The sequence below is a fragment of the Cololabis saira genome, chromosome 23 (assembly GCF_033807715.1).
Source record: "Cololabis saira isolate AMF1-May2022 chromosome 23, fColSai1.1, whole genome shotgun sequence".
Taxonomy (NCBI): Eukaryota; Metazoa; Chordata; class Actinopteri; order Beloniformes; family Belonidae; genus Cololabis; species Cololabis saira.
The window spans coordinates 27,390,996-27,417,600 of NC_084609.1; the positions used below are offsets into that span (position 1 = coordinate 27,390,996).

General features: G+C 40.5%; 1 protein-coding gene across 1 annotated transcript in view; it reads right to left on the reverse strand.

The window, feature by feature from the left end:
• The window catches only part of LOC133424144 (synapsin-3-like), a 194,624-nt gene that overhangs the window by 26,430 nt on the left and 141,589 nt on the right, over window positions 1-26,605 (reverse strand). Inside the window, exons 7-9 of the mRNA XM_061714594.1 lie at window positions 19,117-19,179; window positions 7,250-7,392; window positions 3,649-3,723 (exon numbers count right to left, since the gene is read on the reverse strand). Coding sequence (XP_061570578.1) covers window positions 3,649-3,723; window positions 7,250-7,392; window positions 19,117-19,179 — 281 coding nt within the window. The remainder of the gene's footprint in view (window positions 1-3,648; window positions 3,724-7,249; window positions 7,393-19,116; window positions 19,180-26,605) is intronic.

The following is a 26,605-nucleotide window of genomic DNA, read 5'->3' on the forward strand; positions in this document are numbered from 1 at the left end:
ATGAGCGGCGAAAAACACGCTTAACACAAGATTTTTACCTGAAAACAATTCTCACCCCAAAGAAAAGTCAGGAATCTGTGAAAAAATGTCAATAAAAAGAGAATGCATGGCTTTGCAGATGTTATAAACCAATATTTAATTCTTAACAGAACACTGACAACAAGTGAGACTTTTCACATTTCATGAGCAATAGTAGCTCAATCTGAATGTAACTGCTGCAGCATGGCTGAGGAGAGGTAAGCAGTACTGAAACCAAACCCCTAGTCCAGGGGTCGGCAGCCCAAAATGTTGAAAGAGCCATATTGACCGAAAACAAAAAAACGAATATGTCTAGAGCCACAAACAATGAAAAGTCTTGTATAAGCCTTAGAATGAAGGCAACACATGCTGCATGTTTCTATATTAGTTATAACTGGGTCCTCTACTGCAAATGTAGCATGTTCATGTCTTTCTACATGACTCTTATTGTTATCGCTTCTTGCTACAGAGCAAACATTCAGGCAACGAATGCAAATGATTCGCTCCAAGAAATGTTGAATCGTCTACGGAAGAAGATCAGGCCATGCAGGAGAAAACTTATTTGAGATCGGAAGATTTTTTCTTATTTTGCACTTCGAGAAAAAAGTCAAAATGTTGAGAAAAAAGTCAAAATTTTGTGAATAAAGTTGAAATGTTGAGAAAAAGGCAAAATTTCGACTTTATTCTTGAAATTGTATTTCAACATTAATCTCGAAATTTCAACTTTTTTCTCATCATTTCTACTTTTTTCTCGACATTTGTACTTTTTTCTCAAAATTGTACTTCAACATTAATCTCAACATTTCGACTTTTTTCTCGAAATTTTGACTTTTTTATCGACATTTAAACTTTTTTCTCTAAGTGCACAATGAAAAAAAATCTTCCCCTCTCAAATATTTTTTCTCCTGCATGGCCCACTCTTCCGTTAACAGAAATTTAATATTTATTCTACACATTTTTACAGCATTGGAAAACGTTAATAATGTTTGTGTCATGTTAGTCCTCCTACAGAAACCATATTAAAACAAAAACTATATTTCCCTCCCCCATCGATTTCCATTTTCAAAGATTTTTGAAGAAGCTCCAGGGGCCACTAGGGCGGCGCTAAAGAGCCGCATGCGGCTCTAGAGCCGCGGGTTGCCGACGCCTGGTCTAGAGGGACGTCCTGCAACCAATTAGGTCAACTGGCAGCAGATCAGTGGCATAAACAGACAAAGAGAGTCCCTCAGAAGGAGAAATGGGCAGAAAAACTGTCAAAACTCGTTCACAGAAATTGTGAAACAATTTCATAATATGTTCTTCATCATAAAATTGCAAAGACTTTGCATCATCTGCAACGCATCTGAGGAACTGTAATCTCCCTGGAAAGGCGACAGGGCTGAACCCCGAGACGGAGGCCTGTGATCTTCAGGCCCTCCCACATGAAACACAGCAACGACACCGTCATGAAGATGATCGCTGTGTTGCTCAGGAGCACTCTGGAAGGATTTGAACGCACCGTCTTCAAATGCAGGTTTAAGTTCGTGATCCAGGAACGATCCCACCTTTTCTGGGTCAAAGGTCATTCAAAATCGAAGAAAGTGGAAAAAAGGTCATTTTTAAAAATCTTTTTATCTCCACTGCAATGTATATACTGTCCATATTTTGTAATTATATATATCTTTTACTTTTTTATCTTTTTACCCCCTTCCCCGCATGCGTGTGTGTGTGTGTGTATATATATGTTAAGTGTAGTGCTGCTAACACGTGAGTTTCCCCATTGAGGGAGCAATAAAGGACTATCTTATCTTATCTTATCTCTTTTGGTCAGAAAGATCTCTGAAGCTACATCCCGCTAAAGAGGAATGGGTTCAGAAGCCTGGATTACTGTTTACAGACTGGCATCTTGCACTATGGAAAGGGAATAAAGCAATTGGTAAAGGTTTACAGGTTTAGAGGTATAAAGCTGCTTTCGTCAAGGAAAATTATGACTAAATATTGTCGACAACGAACCTTTATCACCTGAGGAAAAGGAGACGAGACGCAACGAAAATGCTGGTCATGTGACGATAATTAAATATATAATGCAATATCGTAGACGAATAAAAACGAGACTGAAATGTAGATTACAAAATAAAAACTTGGCTAAAATGTGTCTTCATTTTCGTTGACCAAAACAAGACGAAATGTTCTAACAAAGATCCTTAATGTCCATGTTTTCAGTAGTTTCTCTGGTTTAACATCCATGTTTTCAGTAGTTTCCTCTGGTTTAATGTGCATGTTTTCAGTAGTTTCTCTGGTTTAGTTCTACTGGGTGACGTTAGTCCTCAATCCCAGTCGCTGCAGCGGGGAATCAGATCCAGAAGATGCAGCTGCAGAGTTAGAGGCTGATGCCGTTAACGCAGAGCTCTAGGTTCACGTCAATTAAAACAAAGTTACATAGAGAAACGCGGGGATCTGCTCTGGGGCTGGGAGAAGAAGAAGAACCATCTTTGGATACACTTTCCTACATAGACGTGGAAAAGAAAACCCAATGTGTCGTCGAAAAAGAAAAAGATGGGGAGAAATATGGAAAAATAAATATTGTAAACTCAAATTAGAGTCTTCTGTATCTGGAATGAATGTATTCTTGAGTCTATAAGGTAACAATAATATAATCATAATGTTTGAATTATAAAATGAGTTTTGCTGAATACAATCTTTGACTAAAACTAGACTAAAATGGTCCTGGACAATTCTGACTAAAATAAGACTAAAAAGCTCAGACTTTTAGTCGACTGAAACTTGACACGACTAAAAGGAGAATGAACGTGACTAAAACTAATAAAAACTAAACTGATAGCTGGACCCAAAGACTAGACTAAAACTAAAATGGAAACAGGCTGACAGAAACTATGCTAGTCTGAGAGCAGCGCATGCACTGCAAAAACTCAAAATCTTAACAAGAATATTTCTCTTATTTCTAGTTAAAATGTCTAATTTTTAGTCAAAAAAATCTCATTACACTTAAAACAAGACTCATCACTGGAAAAAACAACAATTTTCACCTGTTTCAAGTAGATTTTCACTTGAAATAAGTAGAAAAATCTGCCAGTTTTTGCTTGTAATGAGAAGATTTTTCTACTTATTTCAAGTGAAAATTTACTTGAAACTGGTGAAAATTGTCAAATAACAAGTTATTGTTCTGGTAATAAGATTTTTTGACTAAAAATGAGACATTTTAACTAGAAATAAGACAAATATTCCTGGTAAGATTTAGAGTTTTTGCAGTGTGCTCAAATCCAAGACTATGGTTTTCAGGGAAGGCCTTGCATCACCACCTGTTACAAAAGGTTACAAAAGCATGGCGTCAGCAGAAGAATATCGGTGCTGAACCGGCCTGCTTGCAGCCCAGAACCTTCACAAGACTCTGGTCTAAATCAGATAAGAATGGGTCCATTTTCCTCGTCCAAAACTGCAGCGACTAGTGTCCTCGGGTCCCAGACGTAGATGGCCTGGTGTTTTCTACGTCCAAGTGGACGTTAGAGATGGCTTTATGAGATTTGCAAAGATGCGTTATGCTTTTGTTGACTTTTTACACAGTGTCACAACTTTTTTCTTTGTTTTTTGCACACCAGAATGAAAGGATTGAACCAGTTTGAGTGGGTTTACCTGTCCGTCATTGCGATCTGCTCCAACATGGCAGAACCCGTGTTCGCCTTCCAGTTGCCAGAAATAGATGTTCTCCTGAAAAAAGAAAAAAAAAAGAAAAAGTGAACCTTAGAGGAAAGGAATGGACCCACCTCCGGAGAGAGACCTGGACTGCTCCGCTGGGAGTCGGCCTCACAGAAAAACCCCTCGCCGGTTCATCAGCGGCGGGGACTGCCGTCCACACCTCCCAGCCCGTTTGTGTCAGAGCCATTTCAAACATGCCTGCAGGCTGAGGCCAGGGGAAAAACACCATGAGATAAAGCCGAGCCGTGCAGCTCAGATTCATGTGGAGAAACTGTTTCCATTCAGAGACGTGAAGGTGTGGAGGGTGTCGACTCTCTCTGCTTACTTCTGCAAGCTCAACTCATCTTACAGGGGGACTCCGACTTCCAAAATGGGAGTACAGTACTCGGGACCGGGTTAAACAAAACACACCCATGACAGAAATGGCCTGAAATCCAAAATGACAAACATCTGCGTTCGTTAACTGAACACATTCAGGCTGAAGCTCCGACAGAGATTCAGCCTTTGAGTGAAACAGAGGCTCATCAGCGGGATTGTAGGAGGTTAACCTGGTTGCAATGTTAACTTTGGGCCACTTTCAAGAGCCATGAAGGAACAGAACCTACAACAACACCGTGAAGATGATGGAAGGAGATCACCAGAAGAGACATGCTCAAAATATTGCAATTAAAAGAACTGATTCTACTTTTCTAAGTCTGCAGAAGGCTGTGGCTCGTGAGAGGAGTCGGCTGCAGAGCTCCAATCACACATTACTGCCACTTCCCAGCCAGTAAGGACACACCGGTGTTCTTTTTGTACCACTTAGTAGTACCTGGGAGCATAAATACATGTGCAGGCCACCACGGTTTGCTGTGATGAACCTAATAAAAAGTCAATGCCCTAAAGAAGTTGCTTGCATTTCTTTTCATTTTTGTCTGTGCTTCTGAGTGTGTGTGGTTGTTGCCAGCGCTGGGATGGTAACTTTTCCAGAGTTTTAGGCCTCTACTCCGAGCTGAACGGACGTCTGACACACGTGCAGGGCGGCGAAGAGCAACGCTCTCTCTTCTGAAAGTGTGAGCGCTCTAACCTGAATAACACACTGATGTGGATTCTCTGTCATCTGGAGACCAGCGATCTAAGGCCTTAATAAAAGACAAGTGGACTCGTTTTCATGGTGAACTGCTTCATAACGAACCTATTTGTGAGATTATTGTGAGATATCAGCAGCTACGAGGTGTATTTGAACAAATGATATCTAAATAAACTAAATTTTTAAATTAATTATTTAATGCCATCAAGGTTTTTCAAGTCCAAAAGGACAAACTTTGTTTTATGTGACACATATTTCACCAAATGTATAAATTCCAATCAGATATGACTGATTTTGGGCTGGTTGGTATCAGCTGACATGTTCTGCATTTTTTTTTTAATGAAAATTCCGTCAACAATTACAGTGTCAGGTTTTACATACTTCACAAAGCAATTATTCTCATATCAATGTCCTTATAGTCTAGTGGAGATGGTGGTGTCCTCTTTCTGTGCTCTATAATCTGTCCATTTTTCCCATTTTTCCTGAAATTGTGTCTCTTGTAATCGTAGTTTATGTCATTTTTTCCATTACAAACATTTCTTCTGCAGTGTTCAAGGAAGGGCTTTTTAATTGATGCAGTTCTCTTGAAACTTCTTAGCGACAGAATCACAAACGAACGATGTCCGTAGCATCGTCCAGTCAGAACAAAGAAGAGCTGAAGATACATTTCTACCACTGAGGAAAACAATCAAGAGGGCGAACGGATTTAGATCAGTCACAGAGACTTGTGACAACATTATAACACCTCATTCAGATCTGGGCTACAGGAAGTGCAGTGAGTTTTTGTTGCAGTGATGATTCTCACATGGGTCCGGTCTTTCACGTGATGTCAGTTTTCTGTGAGGCGACGTGGTTACTCAGCTGATTGACGGTGGAACTGGATCTTGCTTGGAAATGGTGTTCCTGCTAGAGCAGTGTTTGTCAACCCTGGTCCTCAAGGCCCACTGTCCTGCATGTTTTAGATGTTTCCCTGCACCAACACACCTGATTCTAATTAAAGGTCCTCATTAGCTTGTCACCAAGGTCTGCACAGCTCTGTTGATGACACAGGTACTTTTATCACGGTGTGCTGAAGCAGGGTAGCATCTAAAACATGCAGCACAGGGGCCCACGAGGACCAGGATTGAGAAACACTGTGCTAGAGTGTGGTCATTCATCTATGTGTAGCCATGAAACAACACTGGCGAGCTGTCACTCAAACACACCCGGCATGGACCCAAGCAGACCCCCCCGGACCCTGGATAGGAACAACCAGGTATAGTTTACGGATCAATGGATGGAAGTATCTGTCACACCGTGGTGGGGTTTTCTTGTATTGGATCTTTTTTGTCTTTTCATTTCCTGTTTTATTTTGAAAGAAGTAACTCTCCTCTTGTTTCAGGTCACTTGTCCTTCCCCATGTGTCACTGGTCTGATTGTCTTCCCTGATTGCTGATTGTGTTCACCTGCTCTTCATTAACCTCATGTGTTCTAATAGTCTGCGTCTCCCCTTGTCTTGTGCCAGTGTGTTCGTCTCTGTTCATGTGCGTTCACCCCTGCCGTCTTCACAGTTTTGGACCACAGTCATCGCCACAGTTAATGTCGGTTTCCTCCTAGTGAGATATTTTTTGTTGTAAGTTTTATATCTTATTTGAATTTTCTAGTTAAAGTTTGCATAGCCTTTTGTTTCTTCTGTGTGGAGTGATTTTAACTTTTGGCATTGATTAACCCTGCTTCTTCGTGAAGAAGCACGTCATAGATAATATTTTTATAGCCTGCTTTTTTTTTCTCTGCCTTGGAATTAAACCTGAATTACTATTAAAGACTCTTGATACCCTGTATTTGTGTCCTTGTATAAGCCTGGTTGTGACAGTATCCTTCCAGCCTCACAGCTGAGCTTTGAGCCTGAGTGCTGCGTGCATAGATTGTATCATGCTTCAACGTTTTAGAAGGTAATTGTTGCCTAATGACATCATAAAATGTTGGCCCTAATGAGACTGGACAGCTCACAATTAGTCCCATGATGCCAGAGGCCGGTCCATGACGTCCGACTCAGCAAAACTGCAGCATCTTTTTCATTAAGGTTACATGTTTTTACATGCACTCTCAGATGTGCAGGTGATGATGTTGGAACTATCGAATGCATGAATGAAATCTGAGCGTGTGCAGGAAGCTGTCATGTCTGCAGGTTGACAGCTCTGGCCCAGACTTTGGGAATCCCTAAAGAATAAACAGCAATTATTCCCCAGACAATAAGCCCGGCTCTGTTTGGGATGCAGGATCTTGACTGGAAATACTCCTCAGGTTGCCTCACCATGTTTATTTACCATCCAGCAAACGTTTATTGAATTTCTCACATGAAAACAGCCAAAGCAAACACCAGGACCGGCGCCGTGACACTTTTAGCAGCGTTGTACTTGTTAAACCCACAAGATTTCTGGCGTTGCAGTTCCACCGAACGTGGCACAGCGCCGGTGCGAGAAGTCTTACATGTAAGCCTTGTAGTTGTTGCCGATCTTCTGGATGCGGATGTCGTATTTGGACTGGACGTACGGCTCGGTGGTGGCGTAGGTGCCGGCCAGAGCCACCACGCTGGTGATGTCCTGGAAGTCCTGCTGGTTTTCCACTTTAATCTGTGGGAGAGAGACGCCACTCGTCAGTGAGATGCCACTTAGGCCACGTCTACACGTAGCCGGGTATTTACAAAAACAGATATTTCCCCCTCTACGTTTTCAAAAATATCCTCGTTTACACAAACCCGCATGAAAACGCTGTTAAGGTGCTATGAGCATCCAAACCTGCAGGGGGCAGTGTAACGAGAAGCATAAAGTCATGCAAGCCAATCGGAATCCTGGAAAAAAACATCAACAAATGACACGTGTGAAGACTGAATAATATGGTTCCGCGTTAAATCGACGGCGTAGCCTACGTACGGTGCGCGTCGCCGCGTACCCTACGCCGTAGGCTCTGCGTTGGTGTAACGCGGAACCATAAATCAGCCTTGACTGCCAGTTACTTCCAAGACTGAACGAGAGTCTTTCATTTGGAGTGACAGAGAAGTGGAGTTACTTTTAAGTGTGACTTTAGAATATAAAACACAAGAAAATATTGACGGTGGCCAAACAAATTGTAAACACAGGTCGCACAAATGATGCTGGTGACGTTTTTGTTGCATAATGTGACGTTCTGAGCCTAAATCTCCGTTTTCCTCCGTTTTCCTCCGTTTTCCTCCGTTTACAAGCAAACGTGAAAACAAAGTTTTTGAAAATCTCCACTTTGGCCGGAGTTTTCAGAAATGATCGTTTTTGGGGGCTTTGAGCTTCGTTTTCGTGTAAACGAACGGCCAAAACGCATGAAAACGCCTCCGTTTTTGCTCTGTGTAAACGGGGCCTTACTCCCACCAGAATCTCACACTCGTGCTCGGCCCCGGATCGGTGGCGGCTCCCCGCCGGGAACAAAGCCCCGCGGCGGCGGCTTTGAACCGCGTCACCGTCCTCACATCAGGCCGTAAACAGTAAACACAGACGGGAGGGAGATGACGCAACGGCAGCAGAACGGCACGCAACGCGTCATAAAACCAGAGCAGGCATTTCTCATCAGGCCATTTCATGACATAAGAATCAGGTAAATCTGTTTCCCACAAACTTTCCACGTGGAAAAAAAGGCAACGGAAGCAGCGAATGTTCAATTACACGATTAAAACAAATTGGTTTGGAGTCACTAAGGATGTTTTTTGTGCATTATTTTAGGAAGGAGCTTCTGCACGTAATAAGAGATGGAAAAACCCAATTACTGTCACAAACTTTTACTGGCATGAATGAATTGCTGTTTTCTTTCTGCAGACCAAACTTAGCCTGCACTTTATGGGCTCAAATTAGACTCAATAAGATCTGGAGCTGGAGTTGGTTTGAAATTAAACTGGGAAATAAATCTGTCAGGGAAATTCAAGCTTGTATTTGTATCGAACGAAAAAGTTCCATGGAGTTGAGTTTAATTTTCTCAGAATATACGAAGGATTTAAATACTTTAATTTCACCCTAACAAAGTTATTTAAGTGTGTTCTTTTTTTAAGTTTCTATTTTTAGGGCCTGCGGCAGAGTTAAATGGATTAAATCCGTCAGCTCTCTAATCCAACACTTGTGATGTCATGTAAAGATTTAAGGGGGAATCTCTGTACGCTGGGAGCAAAACCTGGCCACTTGTGATCCTTAAAAACAGACATGGCTGTGTCACGGAAATCTCTGCACAGCCTCAGGGAAACTTCTGGGAATCACTGACTAAAAAAGCAGTGCATCGTCCCGTAAGGTTGAAGTTCTCTCACACGAAGGTGAAACCACGGGTGAACGCCACACAGAAATGCCGCAATGACACAGATAAAGTAGGAACAGTCCAGTGGTCAGATTGATCCAAACTTGAACCTTTTTCAGGAAACCACAGAGGCTTCTTCTCCTGGAATTGGGAGGAGAGAGATCTTACTTGCTATTGGCGCTTAGTCCAAAAGTCGGAATCTGACGTGTTTGGGTGCATAAGTGCAGTGTTTGTGCATCTAAAAGTTAACATCAGTGCTGAAAGGTGTACTGTATATTCTCTAATGAGCAACAACAGCATTTTTTAGGGAAGGTTTTGCATCTCTCAGCAAGACCAACTTCATACTGACAATTCAACAATTGAAAACTATTTGCCAAATCATTAAAGGACACATACGGCAAAGAGGAGCAAAGACTGTTGAATCCTATTTCAGACAAGAATCCGTCTCTGATATGGTCTATTTCTGCATTTTAAACATTTGATGAGATTTTCTGTATTCTATTGGGAATAAAATACTGATTAATGAGATCGGCATATCGATGTATTCTGATTTTATTTGACTGCTGGGCTGGACCGCTCACACGACATCCCCTGTGGCTTTAAAACACACCTCAACAGGAATATTCTGAAAAGGTCTCTGCATGGAAAAGCAGGGGAAATGTTTGCATGGAAAATCTGCGAGGTGTTAGGAAATGATTATCCAGGTTGCTTTTTATTTTTTACAACAATTGAATACAAACAAATCCTAAACGCCCTCACAATTAAAGTCCAAACCGTCACCGAGGAACAGAGAAACCCGAGAACACTTTTAACGCATGCCGACACCAGAGAGCAAGCGACGGAGGAAATACTTTTAAAAAAACAGAGCAAGAGGGAAAAGGTCTCCAAAACTATAAAGGTTGGCTTCAATCTTTAAAGGAGGGTCACCGAACCCAGAACAGAAACGGCCCAGTTTCTTAAAAAGAACTTCAGAGTAAAATATAAACTAAAGTCAACACAGCACATGTTAGATAACTTAAATGAGATTAAATTCAATCTAATTTGGATTTGAAAAATGTCGTATTTCTCTTTTATCCCTTCAGTGTACTAACAAGATCTTAGTGTCCGGAAGAGGCCTGTTAAGTTACACGTGTGCTCGCATCTCTAGCTCATTACACAGGAGGGAGAGAAGAGTTTGGAGACCAAGAGGCAGCTGTTCTCCTCTATGGACTCCCGAAGACAGACCAAGGGAAGAAGCGGTGGGTTAAATTATTCCTCTGGGCTCTTTCTCAGCAGAAATAATGCTGGAAGAGCACGGCCAACGGGACATACTGGGGTTACGGTGGGTGTTGAGCTGAATCTCAGGAATGGGTCCCAACTACACTTCCCAGAATGCACCAGTAGCAGCAATCAGGCTGCTGGTCACCTGATCAGTCATTGTCACTGATTTTGAACACCTGAGAAAGACTGGGGGAAGCTCAGTTAGTCAAACAAAAAAACTTCAGAGGAAAGAAGATCCAAGTCCACTCATGGATTCAGTCCAAAGATGCCAATGGTTGGTGAAATGTTTTATTTGCTTTCATAGTTTGTGAAATGCTGCTTAATATGGTCAAGTTTATGTTTAACTGCTGTGTAGATTGTTTAATGAAAGCATTGCAGCTTTGACTTCATTGGTTTTGTGTTGAATGAGTTTGCAGATAATATTTAATTTTTCAGTAAGAAAATATTTCATTTTGAGTTTGAAAAATTTTAAGTATAGAATACAGAAGGATAATACAAAGGTGAAAATGTTACAATTCTGTTGAATGTTAAAACTTTACTAAAAATGTGGAAAGTTCATGAAATAGGATTTTTTTTTATTCCATTTAAAAGGTTTAAAAGGCTTAAAATGTGGGAAATTCATGAAATTAGATTTTCTTTATTCAATTTAAAAGGCTTAAAATATTGATTAATTTTGTTTAAGATATTTGATTCATTTAAATGTTTTAAGATGTTAACTTTTGTTTCTGTCTTTAAAGGTTTACAACCTATTGTGATGAAGTGACCAACCAACCTAAAGAAAAATAAAAGTTTGAGTTGGAAATTGGAATTGAGTTGTCCTTGCGTCCTTTGGAGGGAAAAAGAGGAGGATTTGACAGTGGGATGGACCTGCATCTTCTGCTATACACTTCTCCTCAACCTCAGTGGAAAGTGCCGTGAGTTGGTGAGGAGACTCTGCAAGGACCAAGGAAAAGATATTCATGCAACAGGAATCCGACCACACTCTCAGGATACCGTTATGCGGGCTTGCAGAGGGGAAGCTGCATCTGCTCCAGGGGAGCGACGACGCAAAGTCCCTCGTGTGCTCTCACAGTATTGTTTCATGCTCGAACTGGCAATTTAAAAACCAAAAAAAAGGAAAGAAAAACCCACATAAGTGAAATATAATTGCGCAGCTGGCCATGCACATTCACCCTCCTGTTCCCATAATTAGTTACAGTACATGAATCCAAATTAGCAGGAGTCTGAAAAAAGTGAGCACTGCTTTGAACGATGTGGCTGTAAGGAATTGTGGGTAATGCCATCTCCTCTTCTCTGGGCTGCATTTACACCAGATATGTTCCTCCCATGGGGCACAAATGGAATGGATTCTTTTTTAAGATATACAAGATGATGCAAGTAAGTTGCCAAAGAATAAATAAATGAAATGAAATAAAACTGGATGTGACCAGCAAGACCTACAGTTTAAAAACAGCCTTCAAATCAGCCATGTCAACTAAATGTTAATGACATGTCTGTGAAGCGTTTTCATCGAGGTAGAGAAACATCCGAACATCCTATTCAGCATCATTTTATTTTGGTTGTGTTCATGACGTTTTTTTGGGGGAGAGGGACTATGTTGCAGGTGAAGTTGCTTTCATCAACCAAAATTATGACTAAATATCATCGTCAACTAACCTTTATCACCTGAGGAAAACGAAAAGAGGTAGATGTAACGAAAATGCTGGTGATGTGACGATAACAAAAATTAAATGTGTAATGCAATATTGTAGACGAATAAAAACAAGACTAAAAATGTAGATTACAAAATAAAAACTATGCTAAAATGTGTCTTCATTTTCATTGACCAAAATGTTCTAATAAAGATCCTTAATATCCATTTTTTTAAGTTGTTTCCTCTGGTTTTGTCTTTAAACCAGTTTAGTCTTTAAAGCTTTGGATACACCTTTGTTACATAGACGTGGAAAAGAAAAAGATGGGGAGAAATGCAGAAAAATAAATATGTTGTAAACTTAAATAGAGTCTTCTGTATCTGGAATGAATGTATTCTTGAGTCTATAAGGTAACAATATAATATTAAGATAACATTGTTTGAATTGTAAAATGGGTTTGGATAAATACAATCTTTGACTAAAAAGAGACTAAAATGTCATCAGTTTTTGTCAACTAAAATGAGACACATGGGGAAAAAACAAGAGAGGAGACCACACACTTTTGCTCCCTAGTTCAATTCAATTTTATTTGTATAGTGTCTAATAGAACAAAAGTAGTCTCTAGACGCATTTTGCTCTTCTTCAGACAAAAATGGACAAAATATGCTCGAAACGTTACAACGTATTGATGTGCTAAATAAATCTGCACTAGGGAGAAAAACTGTGCGGTCTCCTCTCTTGTTTTTTCCTGGATCTATGCTTTGAGACCAGCACCTGTTGAGCTATTGGATGTGCGCAACCTATTTTACCCTTTGTTCCGACTAATATAAGATTAAAATGCTCAGACTTTTAGTTGACTGAAACTTGACACGACTAAAAGGAGAATGAACGTGACTAAAACTAATAAAAACTAAAATGATAGCTGGACCCAAAGATAGACTACAACTAAAATTGAAACAGCGTTGCTTTCGGTCGCTCCAAGGCTGGACCTGTAGAGGAGGCCACACCTACATGCATGCAATTGAATCCTCGGCCTGTGATTGGCTTTTTCCTTCCCGATGGCTCTCTTCAGGTTCACTGCAGATTTACCAGACCTGAGAGCAGAATTTCATGTTCTTTCATCAGATCTCCCTGGTCATCTTAATGTAGTGGACTGAGATGGGTTTATCCGCTGTGACGGGGCCAGTGAACACCTCCAGGCCTCTGTTCAGAAGTGTCCCAGATGGTTCTGCTAAAGCCGTCCTGCAGCTGCTGCGCGGCTCCATTAGGCCCACATTTAACAGTCCTGCTGCTGGAATGAGCCGTTTTCCAGAGTATCTTTGGGATTTCAAATTAGTTTCAGCTCTCAGCAGTTATCAATCTGCAGATACACTTATAAAACACAAGCGCTAAAACGCACCCATGCTGTTTGAGGTGGTGATTAAAAATCTGAGCGCTGAGATTCCTTGTCCTTGTGTTGACCTGCCGAGCTCACGACACGTTGGGTTATTAAGTTCATGACTGTGTTCTCCTCTGTTCAGTACGTTTAACGCCCAAGAAACCCGGAGCCACTTGACCCCAGGAAGCACAGGAGCCAATAAAATCCATCATTATGGAAATAAACATTTTAACTTTTCATATTGGTTCTGCATAATGTAATCAGATAAGATTTACCCAGAACCTAATACATTTAGGCCCTGTTTACACGTAGCAAAAACGGTGGTGTTTTCATGCGTTTTAGCCATTCGTTTACACGAAAACAAAGCTCAAAGTCACCAAAAAAAAAAAAAAAGTTGGCCAAAGTGGATCAGAGATCAAGCTCAGAAATGTTAATTATAGACCAATAATTACTTCAAGTTTCCATAAATCAACATTAGCAGCCTTTAGCTTCCAGTTGAACCAGAGTGTGAAAGGAGATCACAGTAACACTCTCAAACTAAGTAAATACTCTGTTTTATTTCTTTTAAACAAAACTTAAGAGTTTTATTATATTTGAAAGGGTAAGAAGGTTTGTTCCTGAATTTAAAAAAAAAAGCTGAGTGGAGATTTGCAAAACCTCCGTCTTCATGTTTGCTTGTAAACGGAGGGAAACGGACATTTAGGCTTCAGAACGTCACATAATGCGACAGAGACGTCACCAGCGTCATTTGTGCAGCCTGTGTTTACAATTTGTTTGGCCACCGTCAATATTTTCTTGTATTTTACCTGTTTTATATTCTAAAGTCACACTTAAAAGTAACTCCACTTCTCTGTCACTCCAAACGAAAGACTCTCGTTCATCTTGGAAGTAACTGGAAGTTACTCGTGTCATTTGTTGATGTTTTTTTCCAGGATTCTGATTGGCAAGCATGACTTTATCTTCTCGTTACACTGCCCCCTGCAGGTTTGGCTGCTCATAGCACCTTAACAGCATATTTATACGGGTTCGTGTAAATGATGGTATTTTTCAAAACGTAGAGGGGGAAATATCCGTTTTTGTGAATACCCGGCTATGTGGAAACGTGGCCTTAGGGAATGGAGTCAGCAGGTCAGCCTCCACTGCCCAAATGTTTCAACTTTAAACGGGTCATATGAAGGAAAAGCTAAAAATCTGCGTGTGAAATGTCAAAACCTGACAAAGTAGAACTGTTGTTTTTTCAAGGGGACGCCTAATCAGATGTGTAAAGTCCAGAGTACACTTATCTTCCCCGTCTCAAGCTCTCCTCAGTTTAAAATCATGCTGCATTAGTTGTACGGTCGAAAGCTTCAACACCAGTTTTAATTGCACCCTGCTGAAGAAGGGGAGGGGGAAGGCTGGCAGTTAATTTCAATTGTCCTCAAAAGTTAGGTCTTTGTTGAAACGTGGAGAAACTTCACTTGACGTGGATTCTTCTTGAAGTTTAGTTTTAGTTTAGTTTATTGTTTTGCACAGTTTTAAAAATATACAGGAAATATCAATTATAAATACTATAGGTGCAGGAAGAGGCAAAAAAACCCAATGGGCTTATTTGAAGCCTCCGCCGAAGTTATTAAAAGTTCATGTGTTATAAAGAACACAAGATTAACATACAAAAACAAAAAGTGTAACTACACAAAAGTGATGGCAAACTAATAATGCAATATATAAATAATAAAGAATAAAGACAAAAAAATAAGTGTGTGTGAGTGTGCATGGGATATTGTTTTTACAACTTATATTGACTTCTGAGCAAATAAGACGGTAGAAATGATCATGTCACTATGAGTGAAACACACAAAAAACAAAAAAACATGAATACATGGATATATGTACAACAATACATTGGGAAAACAGTTACAAAACAAGTTACAAAACTTGTTTAGTAACTGTTTAACAAAGTAAACACTCAGCACCAGCTTATTTCAGCCAGACTAAAGGCAAGGTCAGCGATTCTGCTTGATTTCCAACCAGGAACACGGTGTTTCCTCACGGTCTGCTAGTTTATCATCTAATAATTAATCAGTCCTGGTTCCGAGCCACAACAGACGCTGCTCCGGCCAATCGTGTGTTGCGTTTGTGTACATGAAGTAGCGGAGGTGCTTGAGACCAGGATGGGGCGTGTTTTCTCAGGTGGTACTGGAGGGAGGGCGGTGCGCACTCTGTGTTTTGTCGATGTTTCGCAGCAGCGAGGGCCAAGTTTGAACAGATTTAAGGTGGACAGGTTTGATCAAACAGCTTCCAGAGAGCATTTGCGTCTTTTCCGACTTCATAAATCACTGAAATCAACTCAGGGGTGACGTTATTCCCACTTCCACATGATTTCCGAGGTAAACACGGTAAAACCTCATCCTGAAAACCGAGTGCCTTAAATGGAGCTGAAGGGGACCCTTTAGGGCTGGGCGATATATATATCGAGATTTTAATATATATCGATATATTTTAAAACACGATATGGTACAAGACAATATCGTTTGTATCGATTAAAAAAAATATATATATTTTTTAATGATTTTGATATAGCCTATTTTGTGACAAATTGACTTGAATGTTTTATTTGTTATTTGCACAAATGTTTTTTTATTTGCACAACTGTCAACCTCAGTGGAAAAGTCTGCCTGTTACTGTCTACACTGTATTAATTGCACAGTGTATTTTAATTTAATTGTTATGCAGGAAAGGGATATTTGTTTTATTTTATTCAAGAAGCATTTTTATTCTATATATGCAGGCAGTTTATTTTTATTTCATTTGTTTTATACATTTTGATATTGTGCAGACCTCTGTTAATAAAGGAACCTGTGTGACATTTGGCACGAGGCTTTGTATTAAAACTGACTGTTTTTTTAAGGGTTTGCCTCAGAAAAAAATGAAGCTAACAGAGATGCTATGCTATAAAGCTTTGGGGGAAACCCCAATTATGGCACAGAAAAAATATCGATATATATCGAGTATCGCCATTCAGCTAGAAAATATTGAGATATGACTTTTGGTCCATATCGCCCAGCCCTAGGACCTTTGTAATATATTACTGGTATATTGATAAAAAAATGTGAAAGAGACTTAAAAAATTGTGACACCTTTAACATGAAGAGCACATTCTGACTAAAGTATCATTTATAACCAGCATGAATCCAGTGGAAATCGTTTGAATTTGAACCTCAGAATTGTATTTACCCATTAATTGAATCATGTGACACCTACTCAAACCTCAGGGGAAATAAACATTATAATTATTTTCTACTGACAAAGGAATGAACCAAAATAACATCTAAGCATCCATAAATTAAGAATGCCAGATCAGAGATCAAGCTCAGAAATGTTAATTATAGACCAATAATGAGTTTGAAGTTTCCATAAATCAACATTAGCAGCCTTTAGCTTCCAGTTGATCCAGAGTGTGAAAGGAGATCACAGTAAAACTCTCAAACTAACTTTTATACACAACTTAAGAGTTATATTACCTGTTATTTGAAAAGGTAAGAAGGTTTGTTCCTAAATTTCAAAATAAAAGCATTGCTTTCCTGATATGCTTCTTTGATCAATTCTGTAGATTTTCTTTTACAAAGTCCAAGTTGAATATTACGGATGTGTCATTTATCTGTGCAGTAGTTATGGAAACAGAACAAAATGAATATAGTCATTAGGCTCAATCACAAAAGCAGACAAAACAAGAGTGATCTAAACCCGGTGTATTCCCCTCCAGCTCTGAGAGGTCAAACGAGGTTCTGCTCAACAACGTCTCCCACTCCCTCGCGGGTCCTATGGGATATTCTATAGCACGTCTGGCTCCTGAACAGGAAACCAAACCCACCCAGACAGCCGGGCAGACGGTAAAAGATATAAAGACAGAGCCTGCCTGTGAATTTTCAGGAAAATTGGAATCTAGCTGTTAAATTTCACGTTGCTGCCATGAACTACATTTAATTAAATTTACGACATTAATCAATACTACAGATTGTTGGAGTAGACATCAGTAGATTATTTATTCTAAATACTAAACAATACTGCCTGTTGTTTTAGAGAGCAGCATAATAATATCAACGCTCACAATAAAAAAACACTCTGATTAAAACTGTGATTTGGCCCCTTGTGTCTGATTTCAGTGCATACAGTCAGAACCGGTCCGTGTGAACTGCAATACGGGGTTGTTTGGGTTCCAGCCTCCTGCCTGAACCTCCGTCTAGCCAAAGCTGCTGTGATACTATCATGTTTGATTTAGATGACTGGAGGCCAGACAGATCTCTGAGCCTGAGGTCTGATAGTAGAGGAGCAGATCTGAACATCCGAGCGGCCAGTCCAACGGCTCAGGCACAGTCTCCCAGTCAGCAGGTAGACAGTTAGAGACATCTGATTAATAGCATATTTGATTTAAAGGGGACCTCTGAGCCATGTCTTTATCATCCCATTCTCTAACCTCATTATCTATGCAGGATTCTGAGTGGGCGGGGCTATGATAATGAGGATCTGTGCTGATTGGCTGCCTGAATGATGCGATACACTGCTACGAAAAAATGGCAGAAGCTCCGGCCGGCGGAGTTGGCAGGGTGAGGGGAGACCACTTTATATATGTTAAAGCAAGAAAAAACGTGTTTTTCATAATAGGTCCCCTTTAAGTGATACTTATAAGTGGAAATAAAAAGAAAATGATGGGAAACAAGACTTAAGTGCCTTAAGAATTAAAAAGAAAAAAAACGCAAAAAGGAAAAACAAAAGAAAAATAAATTGTGGTGAAGTTGTAATCTCCTGACTAATCACAGGGGGCCGGCTCAATCTCCACTGACTTCCATGTTAAATACCAATATAAAGACTTAGTAAATTAACACATTTATAGCCTGGTTCAGGCTCCATAGCTGGATTTCTTTTGCACCACATCATGTAAAATTACTTCAAAAAACAACAAATGTATGTATTATTGGGGGGAGTGTCTTTTGTTGACACACCCAGGGGGTGGGGGTGGGCCAGATTCCTATCATGTAGCATCCGCTTGTCGGCAGACTTGGTCGATCAAATTTCTGCCTGTCATTGTAACATCAATATGATTTGTTGGCAATATTAGAAATTAAATATGGATTGACACATTTGATGTAAGGCAATGTTAGTTAATGTCATAAGTTAGTATTAGTTATGTTAAGCTAAAATGGCCAACTTGAGGTAACTGAACCGCGATGGGCGTGGCGACTTCCAGAGCTGTCTGTTGCGGTCATTTGCAACATGGTGTTGTTGGGTGGGACAGGAAAAGAGCCTTAAAAAACACTGGATAAACCAATGGGTTCTTCGAGGAGGGATTGTCCAGTTCTTCTAATGCTGCCTATAGTTATTAGAGGCTATACCAGCTTCATTCATGCTAAAAATAAATATGTTTATTTCTGCTGTAAAGCTGGAGATTTTAAAGGGGGGTCAACATGGATTAACTCCTCGTTGGAACCAGACCCTAGTGGTCCCATTCATACATGCCAAAGGACCATTATAAATGTCTGATTGGTCTCAATTGTATACGTTTATTTTAACTAAACTTGAAAACTAAACTAAACTAAACTTGTCATTCAAGGAAGTGCACACACTGGCACTCGCACACTGGTGTCAGTTTACCAGGATGTTAGCAAATGGGACACATGCAGGTTTCTGTCATATTATCTGTTTTCAATCCAAAAGTCAAAGTCAACTTATGTCACAAACAATCCGTTGGGAATAGTACGGTTTGGGGTAATATCAAGACAGTATAAATAAGTTAAGACACCCACCTTTCCCATTCCAGCATAAGCGTGCCCCATCTTGACAACCATAGGGAAGGACGGGGAAGACATCTGTAGACAGGAAGAACATCACATGCTGAGTTAAACGGGGAAAGGGAAAAATGTTACAGTTTTTCAGTTTAAATGAAAAGTAATCAACATCATTTGTTTCAGCCAATTCAAAATACCAAAAGCGTGCTGTAAACACAACTGTTGCACACTTGTTGGTCAAAAGTATGCTCGTAGACATCTACAGTAGAAATGACAAAACAGACATGTGTGCCTTGTAGCTCTTATTCATCTCCAAGGAATAATTTACCTCTTTGGTTAGCAGCTAATGCTAAGAACATGTGAGTTTATGTTTCTATGTAGCAGCCTCACACTGGAGCTGCTTCGTCGCTGTTGGCTTTGATACGTCCTTGTTGTTACTGTCGCTCTGTAATTACACCACTAAACACTAGGTGGCAGTGCTGAGTTTTTTTCATTTACTTCCACAGCATAAATCCCGCATATATGCTTCCAAGTGTGACTTATCAGAGCACCTTTGCTCAAAATTGTCTTAATTAATATGAACATCTTTCCACACACTCACATATGTGTAGAACTGGCAAAAAATGGTAAATGAACTGTATTTATATGGCTCATTTCTTTTCACGTTCACCCATCCACAAACATCCAAACAGCATCTGTTGGTATATTCAGAAATACAAAAATATTCTTTCCTATTAAGTCTCTGCAATGCTTTTTCTATCTTAAACAGTTGCAAATCAATGAACGTGTTGAATGTAATGTTCAACGTCTCGCCCACGGACACTTCAACGGATAGACTACAAGACCAGGAAAGCGATTAAACCACCGATTTTCAGGTTGCGAGGCGACTGCTCTACAATCAGAGCAGCAGCGGCACCCTAAAATTCTAATTTCAGCGTGTTGAAAGAACTATTTGAAGTAAAACTATGACGTAAAACTATGAAGTAAAAAGTTTACAGCTAATGCTAAAAGCTAATTTATTCAGTTTGACAGATAAGCTAATTTTATTAGATAATTTTTGGGGTATGAAGATATATAAAAAACACCTTATAGTCACATATGTGTTAAAAAATGCAACTTTAAAAGTATTTAAGAAAATTGGAACTATGAAGCAAGCTTTTCACAGCTAATGCTAATAGTTAAGTAGATAATAGATCCTTTTCTTATATGTTCATCTTATAACTTTTTACAAAAATCAATTTCAGGTGTGTCAGTATGTGCAATATTTTCCAGACATGTGAGATACTACATTGGAAGACCAATTAAAAGTGAACGTCAAACAATATTTAGCTAGAGATAAAAGCTAGCTTTGTCTGTTTTGTGGCCACAGCAGATGTATTTGAACTTTTTTGATGAAAATTATATGTTATCACCATGTAAAATATCTTTCCAAACATTCAAGTGTGAAAAAATGAAAAAAATAATAATCGAATGGTTAAATAGATAAAAATAAGTCGGAGATCAATATGCTGCAAGAAGAACATTCAAAATTGCTCTGGATGCTCCAAAATATCCAGGAAGGCAGACTAGTGGTAAACACCACATTGAGACACAACTGAAAAAGAACAACTTTTTCCTTTTCTTCAGATCTGGATATGCAGATGTTGTGTCCGGAGAGGTTCTGGCATCATGCCATCCCACTAAACCCAGAGCTGCCCGGCATGAGCAGGATTTGGAAGAATGCTGGTTGATTGCACAAAAGCGCAAGGTTCTGGGAAGGTGGGTGGAATACCACATCTCACTGGGTTGGGTTTGGATAAACCAGACGGACCGCAAACATGCCATTTCTCATAGTTTGTGGAACTGAAGTGGATTAAACGTCAACACATTACCTCAAACCTCCCTTATGGTTTAGACGCCTGTTGATATTGTAAATCTACTGATGTCATTATAAATGGGATTTAAGTTAAAGAGGGACTTTTCCAGTTTGAAAATCACATTCCCCACTTGTGTGTGAAATAACACTCCACCTGCTGTAACAGGTTACATAAGCTCTTAGCTCCAGTTTACAGCAAGTGACTGAAGAATAACATTAACTGATTATACAAAGAAAGGTTGTTACAGATTTACATTAACATTTCAAGGAGAGTTGTGCTAATATAATCACTGAACACCCATTTTTCTGCTCAAGGTGTAAATATCAAGACAAAGTATGTCAATCCTGAATTAATATTGTTATAAAATGTTATTTGATCTTTATCTGTATCATAAAATCAGACAACCAAAATGTGTTTAAGCTGATGACATTTTAAACTTGTTAAACCTTTACAGTGTTTTGGTGAAAAAAAGTAATTGAAGCCTTGGAGTTCACACCTGGTCACACCTCTTTTCCCAGCAGAAGCACCTTTTACATCGGATTCACCGTGTTTATTACCCCAAATTAGTGTCATGCCTGTCATGTTAACATGAACTGACTCGGGATCTGGCGTCGAGCTGGCCCCGTCAACAGACGCCTCCTTGGGTACGCTTAAACACGGGTCTGGTCCGATACACACAGGTTGACGCAGGATGGCGGGATTCTGGGTGGAACTTTTTGATAACGAGACCAGGAGGTCCGCTAGGTCCCTGCATGCCCAGTTAAACCTCTACGGATGATCCAGAATGTAGTAGCACGTCTGGTCATCAATCAACCCCACAGAGCTCATGTCACTCCACTGCTAATCTCTCTGCACTGGCTTCCAGTTGCAGCACGCATCAAGTTTAAAGCTCTGCTTCTGGCTACCAAACAATTACGCAAACGGCTCCTCAATACCTTCACTACTTGATTCAGACCTACAATCCCTCTCAACAGCTCCGCTCAGCCAGCGAAAGATGCCTGGTGCTTCCACCACCACGTGGCGTGAAATCAGTAGCCAGACTCTTCTCCTCCATTGTTCTCCGATGGTGGAACGACCTACCAAACTTTGTCCGATCTGCAGGTCTGGACCTACTTTTAAGAGCAAGCTAAAGACTCTGTTCCTTAAGGACCACTTCGGCATCTAGTAAGATGCATGCACTTACGTCAAGATGGTGTCTTCTTAGACGTAGCTTTCAGGTCTTTAACAAATTGGAGAGCCCAGGAAACAAGTTCTACGTAGTCAATGACCACAAGGAGGAAGACTGGACTGCCCATATTTCGATGCGTGCTACACCATTTGGGGGAGAAGTGCTCCACAGATCCCTCTGCTATTCAGGGCAGCATGGATCCGGCACCGACTCCATCCTTTGCACCAAGCGCTGCATCAGCCAGCTCCTCCCAATGTTGGGGAACTCAGCAAGGCCAACCAAACAGACAGCGGGGGTTGTCCGTTTCAGGCAATGGGAGGCATTATTTTACACATCCCAACGTGTTAAACATGAGTTATCCAGGAAAGTATCGGGGTCAGATCTAAAAATGCCTAGCAACTTCAAACCAATGCTTTCTGTTCCGGATGAGACCTGCACAACATTCAGGAGACATTTTTGATCATTCCTCTTTATAGAGCTGCCTCGGCTCGGACACATGCATCGTTAAGTTCTTGGCTTCGTCCGGGTCACCCCAACAGGCAGAGTTTTCTTTTTTTTCTGGAGCCATTCTGTGTTTCTCTGGTGGTTTTGCTCGGGGGACATTGTCCTGTTGCATCACACAACTCACACCCCGACATTATCCTGGAGGATATTTTGCTGAAATTGGAAATTCATTTCCCCCCTTGATAGCGATAACGGGTCCAGGCTATTGAGACACCCAGGCAATCCCAAACCATGATGCACGCTCCACCGTGCTTCACCGTGGTGGGTGGTCTTCTGATGCCGGCTAGCTGTGTCTTGTTTGAGTTAAATATTTTTCCTGAACAAATAGACTTTTGATTCTTCAGTGTCTTTGAACAATAAAGGCAACTTTAAATCACACCTCCGAACTATTATTATTAATTGGTTTTGAGCTGTGCCAGCTGGCTCCAATCCGCTCCAACTCTGTCCTCCAGCACTGTGCATGTTCGTATGTTTCATCTTAAACACACTGTGTGCATCTACTATTGTGAATTAGACCACCCCAGTCTGGCCTCAGGCAGGAGGGTCCCCCCTTATGATCCACGCAAGGGGTGTGCGAACCGTTTTTTTTTTTTTTTCCTACTTTCCCTTATAAATATCAACAGTCACGTTCCATTACATACCTAAATGTGTGCTAGTCTGTGCATATCAATACATATATGTGAAATGATGTGCTTGCTGATTGATGTCTCTGCGCAGCTGCGCGTCTGTTGTTCAATACAACTGCGTCAGACCAAGCGCAGACACAAGGTGCTCTGATCGAGACGTGTGGAGTTGGAACAAACTGTCACACAATGTCGAGAGAACGAGACAGATTCAGGAAATTTCCATCAGGAAAATGACCCGAACCGAAAAACCCCAAAATTTCGGGGCCCCCCCCCCCGCCATTTCACACAGGGCCTCGCAAATCTCCCAGACGGCTCTGGATCCAGGTCCTGGTTTCTTCCCTCCTAAAGGGGAGTTTTTCTTGCCACTGTTTGGCTTAAGGTTTTTCTCCCACAGGGGAGTTTTTACCTGCAATTGTTTATGTAATAATTACTCGGGGTCTCTGGAAAGCGCCTAGAGACAACTTTTGTTGTATTAGATGCTATTTAAATACAATTGAATTGAATTTAATTGAAAAGGATGAAAAAAGGCACATTTTAAGGTAAACATGCAGAAAACCAATAAATTCTAAAGTGTTCACATACTTTTTTTCTTGCTGCTGTATTCTCATTTCTCAAAAACACATAGCGTTGGGTGCTTAGCTCGCTTATTTGTGCAGAATCCTCCGGGGGAAGAGCGGAGCTAAATAAACACGGCATCAGAACAAGCACACGCCAAAGCCACATCATACAAGGACATATAAGATCAGACTTGCAAGGTGAAAGAAAATGCCAAAGTTGTTGCTATCACTCCATGCAAATCCTTCCTGAGCGTTGACAGGGCTGCATACCCTGCTACGGCAGTCAGTCTGTCAGACCTTGAACTGATGGAGTGGCTGGAGGGCGTAAGCGGCGCTCCTGCTGACAGGTTCTGACAGTACAGGCCCGGCAGACACGCTGCCAAGATAAAGAGGCTCTAATTGTCTCCATTATCACCTTACATGTGCCAGAACAGACACACGAGGCGAGGCTGGACAAAGAGTTCCCATCTTAATCCACCTTAGAGCGAACAAACCATTTCAGGAGGTGAAAAATTAGCAAAATGTCAAACATAACAATACAACTGACACGGAACTAACCGTGTCGCCTTGAACTCTGGAGTCTGACGTCAATGAGGGTTAAATTATTATCCATCAAATTTTCATTATATAATAGAGGCACTGTCTTAAGGAAGCTTCTGGTTTGAAAGTCTATGTCCAAAGCGACATGTTGGAGTCTACAATCGTGTGGAAAAGAAATGCAAAGGGAAAAGAAGACATATTGGATTTCAAAAGTGTCTCTTCTTGGTGTCCCTGGTTGTTCATCTTGGCCTGACAGATGTGCAGCTTTTACAGGCTGGATGAGGTGATGCTTCCTCAGGTGGAAATATAAAGACATAGACGGGCCAAGTACATGAATAAAAAACACACGTACTGGCCAATCTTCCTGAAAGACAAACTTGACTTCCACTCATGTGGATAAGAAGGTACAAGCTCTGGGTTGTTAATGTCAGGACATAATTAAAAAGACATCAACCGGGCCTTATGAGGTCTTGACATTATGTAAATACAGCGTCTGTGAAAAACAACACATGACATGTTACATTATTATTTCAGAAAACTTCAGTGCGTAGCATCCCTGTTGCCAAGGATAAACGGGAGTAATAGCTTTCCTTATGACATTTTCAGTTTAACACAAGTGAAAGATATTTCATCCACTCTTTTTAAAAACGTTGCTTTAATACATTGAGGCGTTTTTTTAATGCACCGCGGTTGTAACGCACCACCGCAACTCAGGTTGAGTTCAAGACTTTAACGGGCTGTGGTAACAGAATCATTTTTTTATTTTGAAGATATTGATTGTTGCATATCCCAGTTTCTAAAGGCTTTATGTTTTACTCCACAATAACCTGCTATGTAGAGAAGTTCATGACTGTATCAAAAATGACTCACATCGTCATTCCTCCTCCATCGTGTTTTCACTAAACATGACCCTGTTGCATTAAGGTCAAATATTTGTGATTCATCTTTAGTCATGTCTCTCTAAAGGACATTGCTCAGGAAGTCTTGGCTTGATCAGATGCATCACTGTAAAGTCAAATTAAGCTGTTATGTTTATCCATTTCGGATAAAAGGATATCTCCTGGCAATCCTTTCAAACAAACCATACTTGTGCAGTCTTGTTCCAGTGGTACTGTCATGTATTTGACATTTAACTAAGGCTTGTAGCGTCTTAAATGTCGCTCTCGGATTTATCTGTAGTTTCTCTAATAATTCCACAGTCTGACATTGTGGCAAACTTGCTGCAGCAGGACTTCTGAGCAAACACTGAGAACAATCGTGAATGACTTCCACTTGTGAAAAATCCTGCTCACTGCAGAATAATGGACCATGAAAGGGTTTGGAAATGACTTTATAATCGTTCCCAGACTCAACGGCAGCAAGCTTGCTTCTGTAAGTGCTCATATCTTTCCTCCTTGGCATTGTGTGAACATTAGGGCAGGGCCAAATGTCATTGTAGGGAATCCAAAGCTTCGGTAATAAATTACAACAAATAATCTAAGCTTTGTTTTCAGGGTGTCACCAAGGGAGTTTGGTCCATTCGCCCAACATTCAGCTAATGTGACATACGCACGCGACACCAAACAAGCGTTGTGAATAACAAACGTCAACGCAAATGAGTTACTGAGATATGTGAGAGCAGCCGAAAAGTGCAGGATAAAACGTAACCAGTCTTGTGTTCTTGTGTCTTGTTTTTAGCATCTTGTGTTCTTGTGTCTTGTTTTTTGCATCTTGTGTTCTTGTGTCTTGTTTTTTGTGTCTTGTGTTCTTGCATCTTGTGTCCTTGCATCTTGTGTTCTTGTGTCTTGTTTTTTGTGTCTTGTGTTCTTGCATCTTGTGTCCTTGCATCTTGTGTTCTTGTGTCTTGTTTTTGCTTCTTGTGTTCTTGCGTCTTGTTTTCTGGAATCTTGTTTTTTGCATCTTGTGTTCTTGCATCTTGTGTTCTTGTGTTCTTGTGTCTTGTGTCTTGTCTTCTTGTGTCTTGTGTTCTTGCATCTTGTGTTCTTGCATCTTGTGTTTTGTGTTCTTGCATCTTGTGTTCTTGCATCTTGTGTCTTGTGTTCTTGCATCTTGTGTCTTGTGTTCTTGCATCTTGTGTTTTGTGTCTTGTGTCTTGTGTTCTTGCATCTTGTGTCTTGTGTCTTGCATCTTGTGTTCTTGCATCTTGTGTTTTGTGTTCTTGCATCTTGTGTCTTGTGTCCTTGTGTCTTGTGTTCTTGCATCTTGTGTTTTGTGTTCTTGCATCTTGTGTCTTGTGTTCTTGTGCCTTGTGTCTTG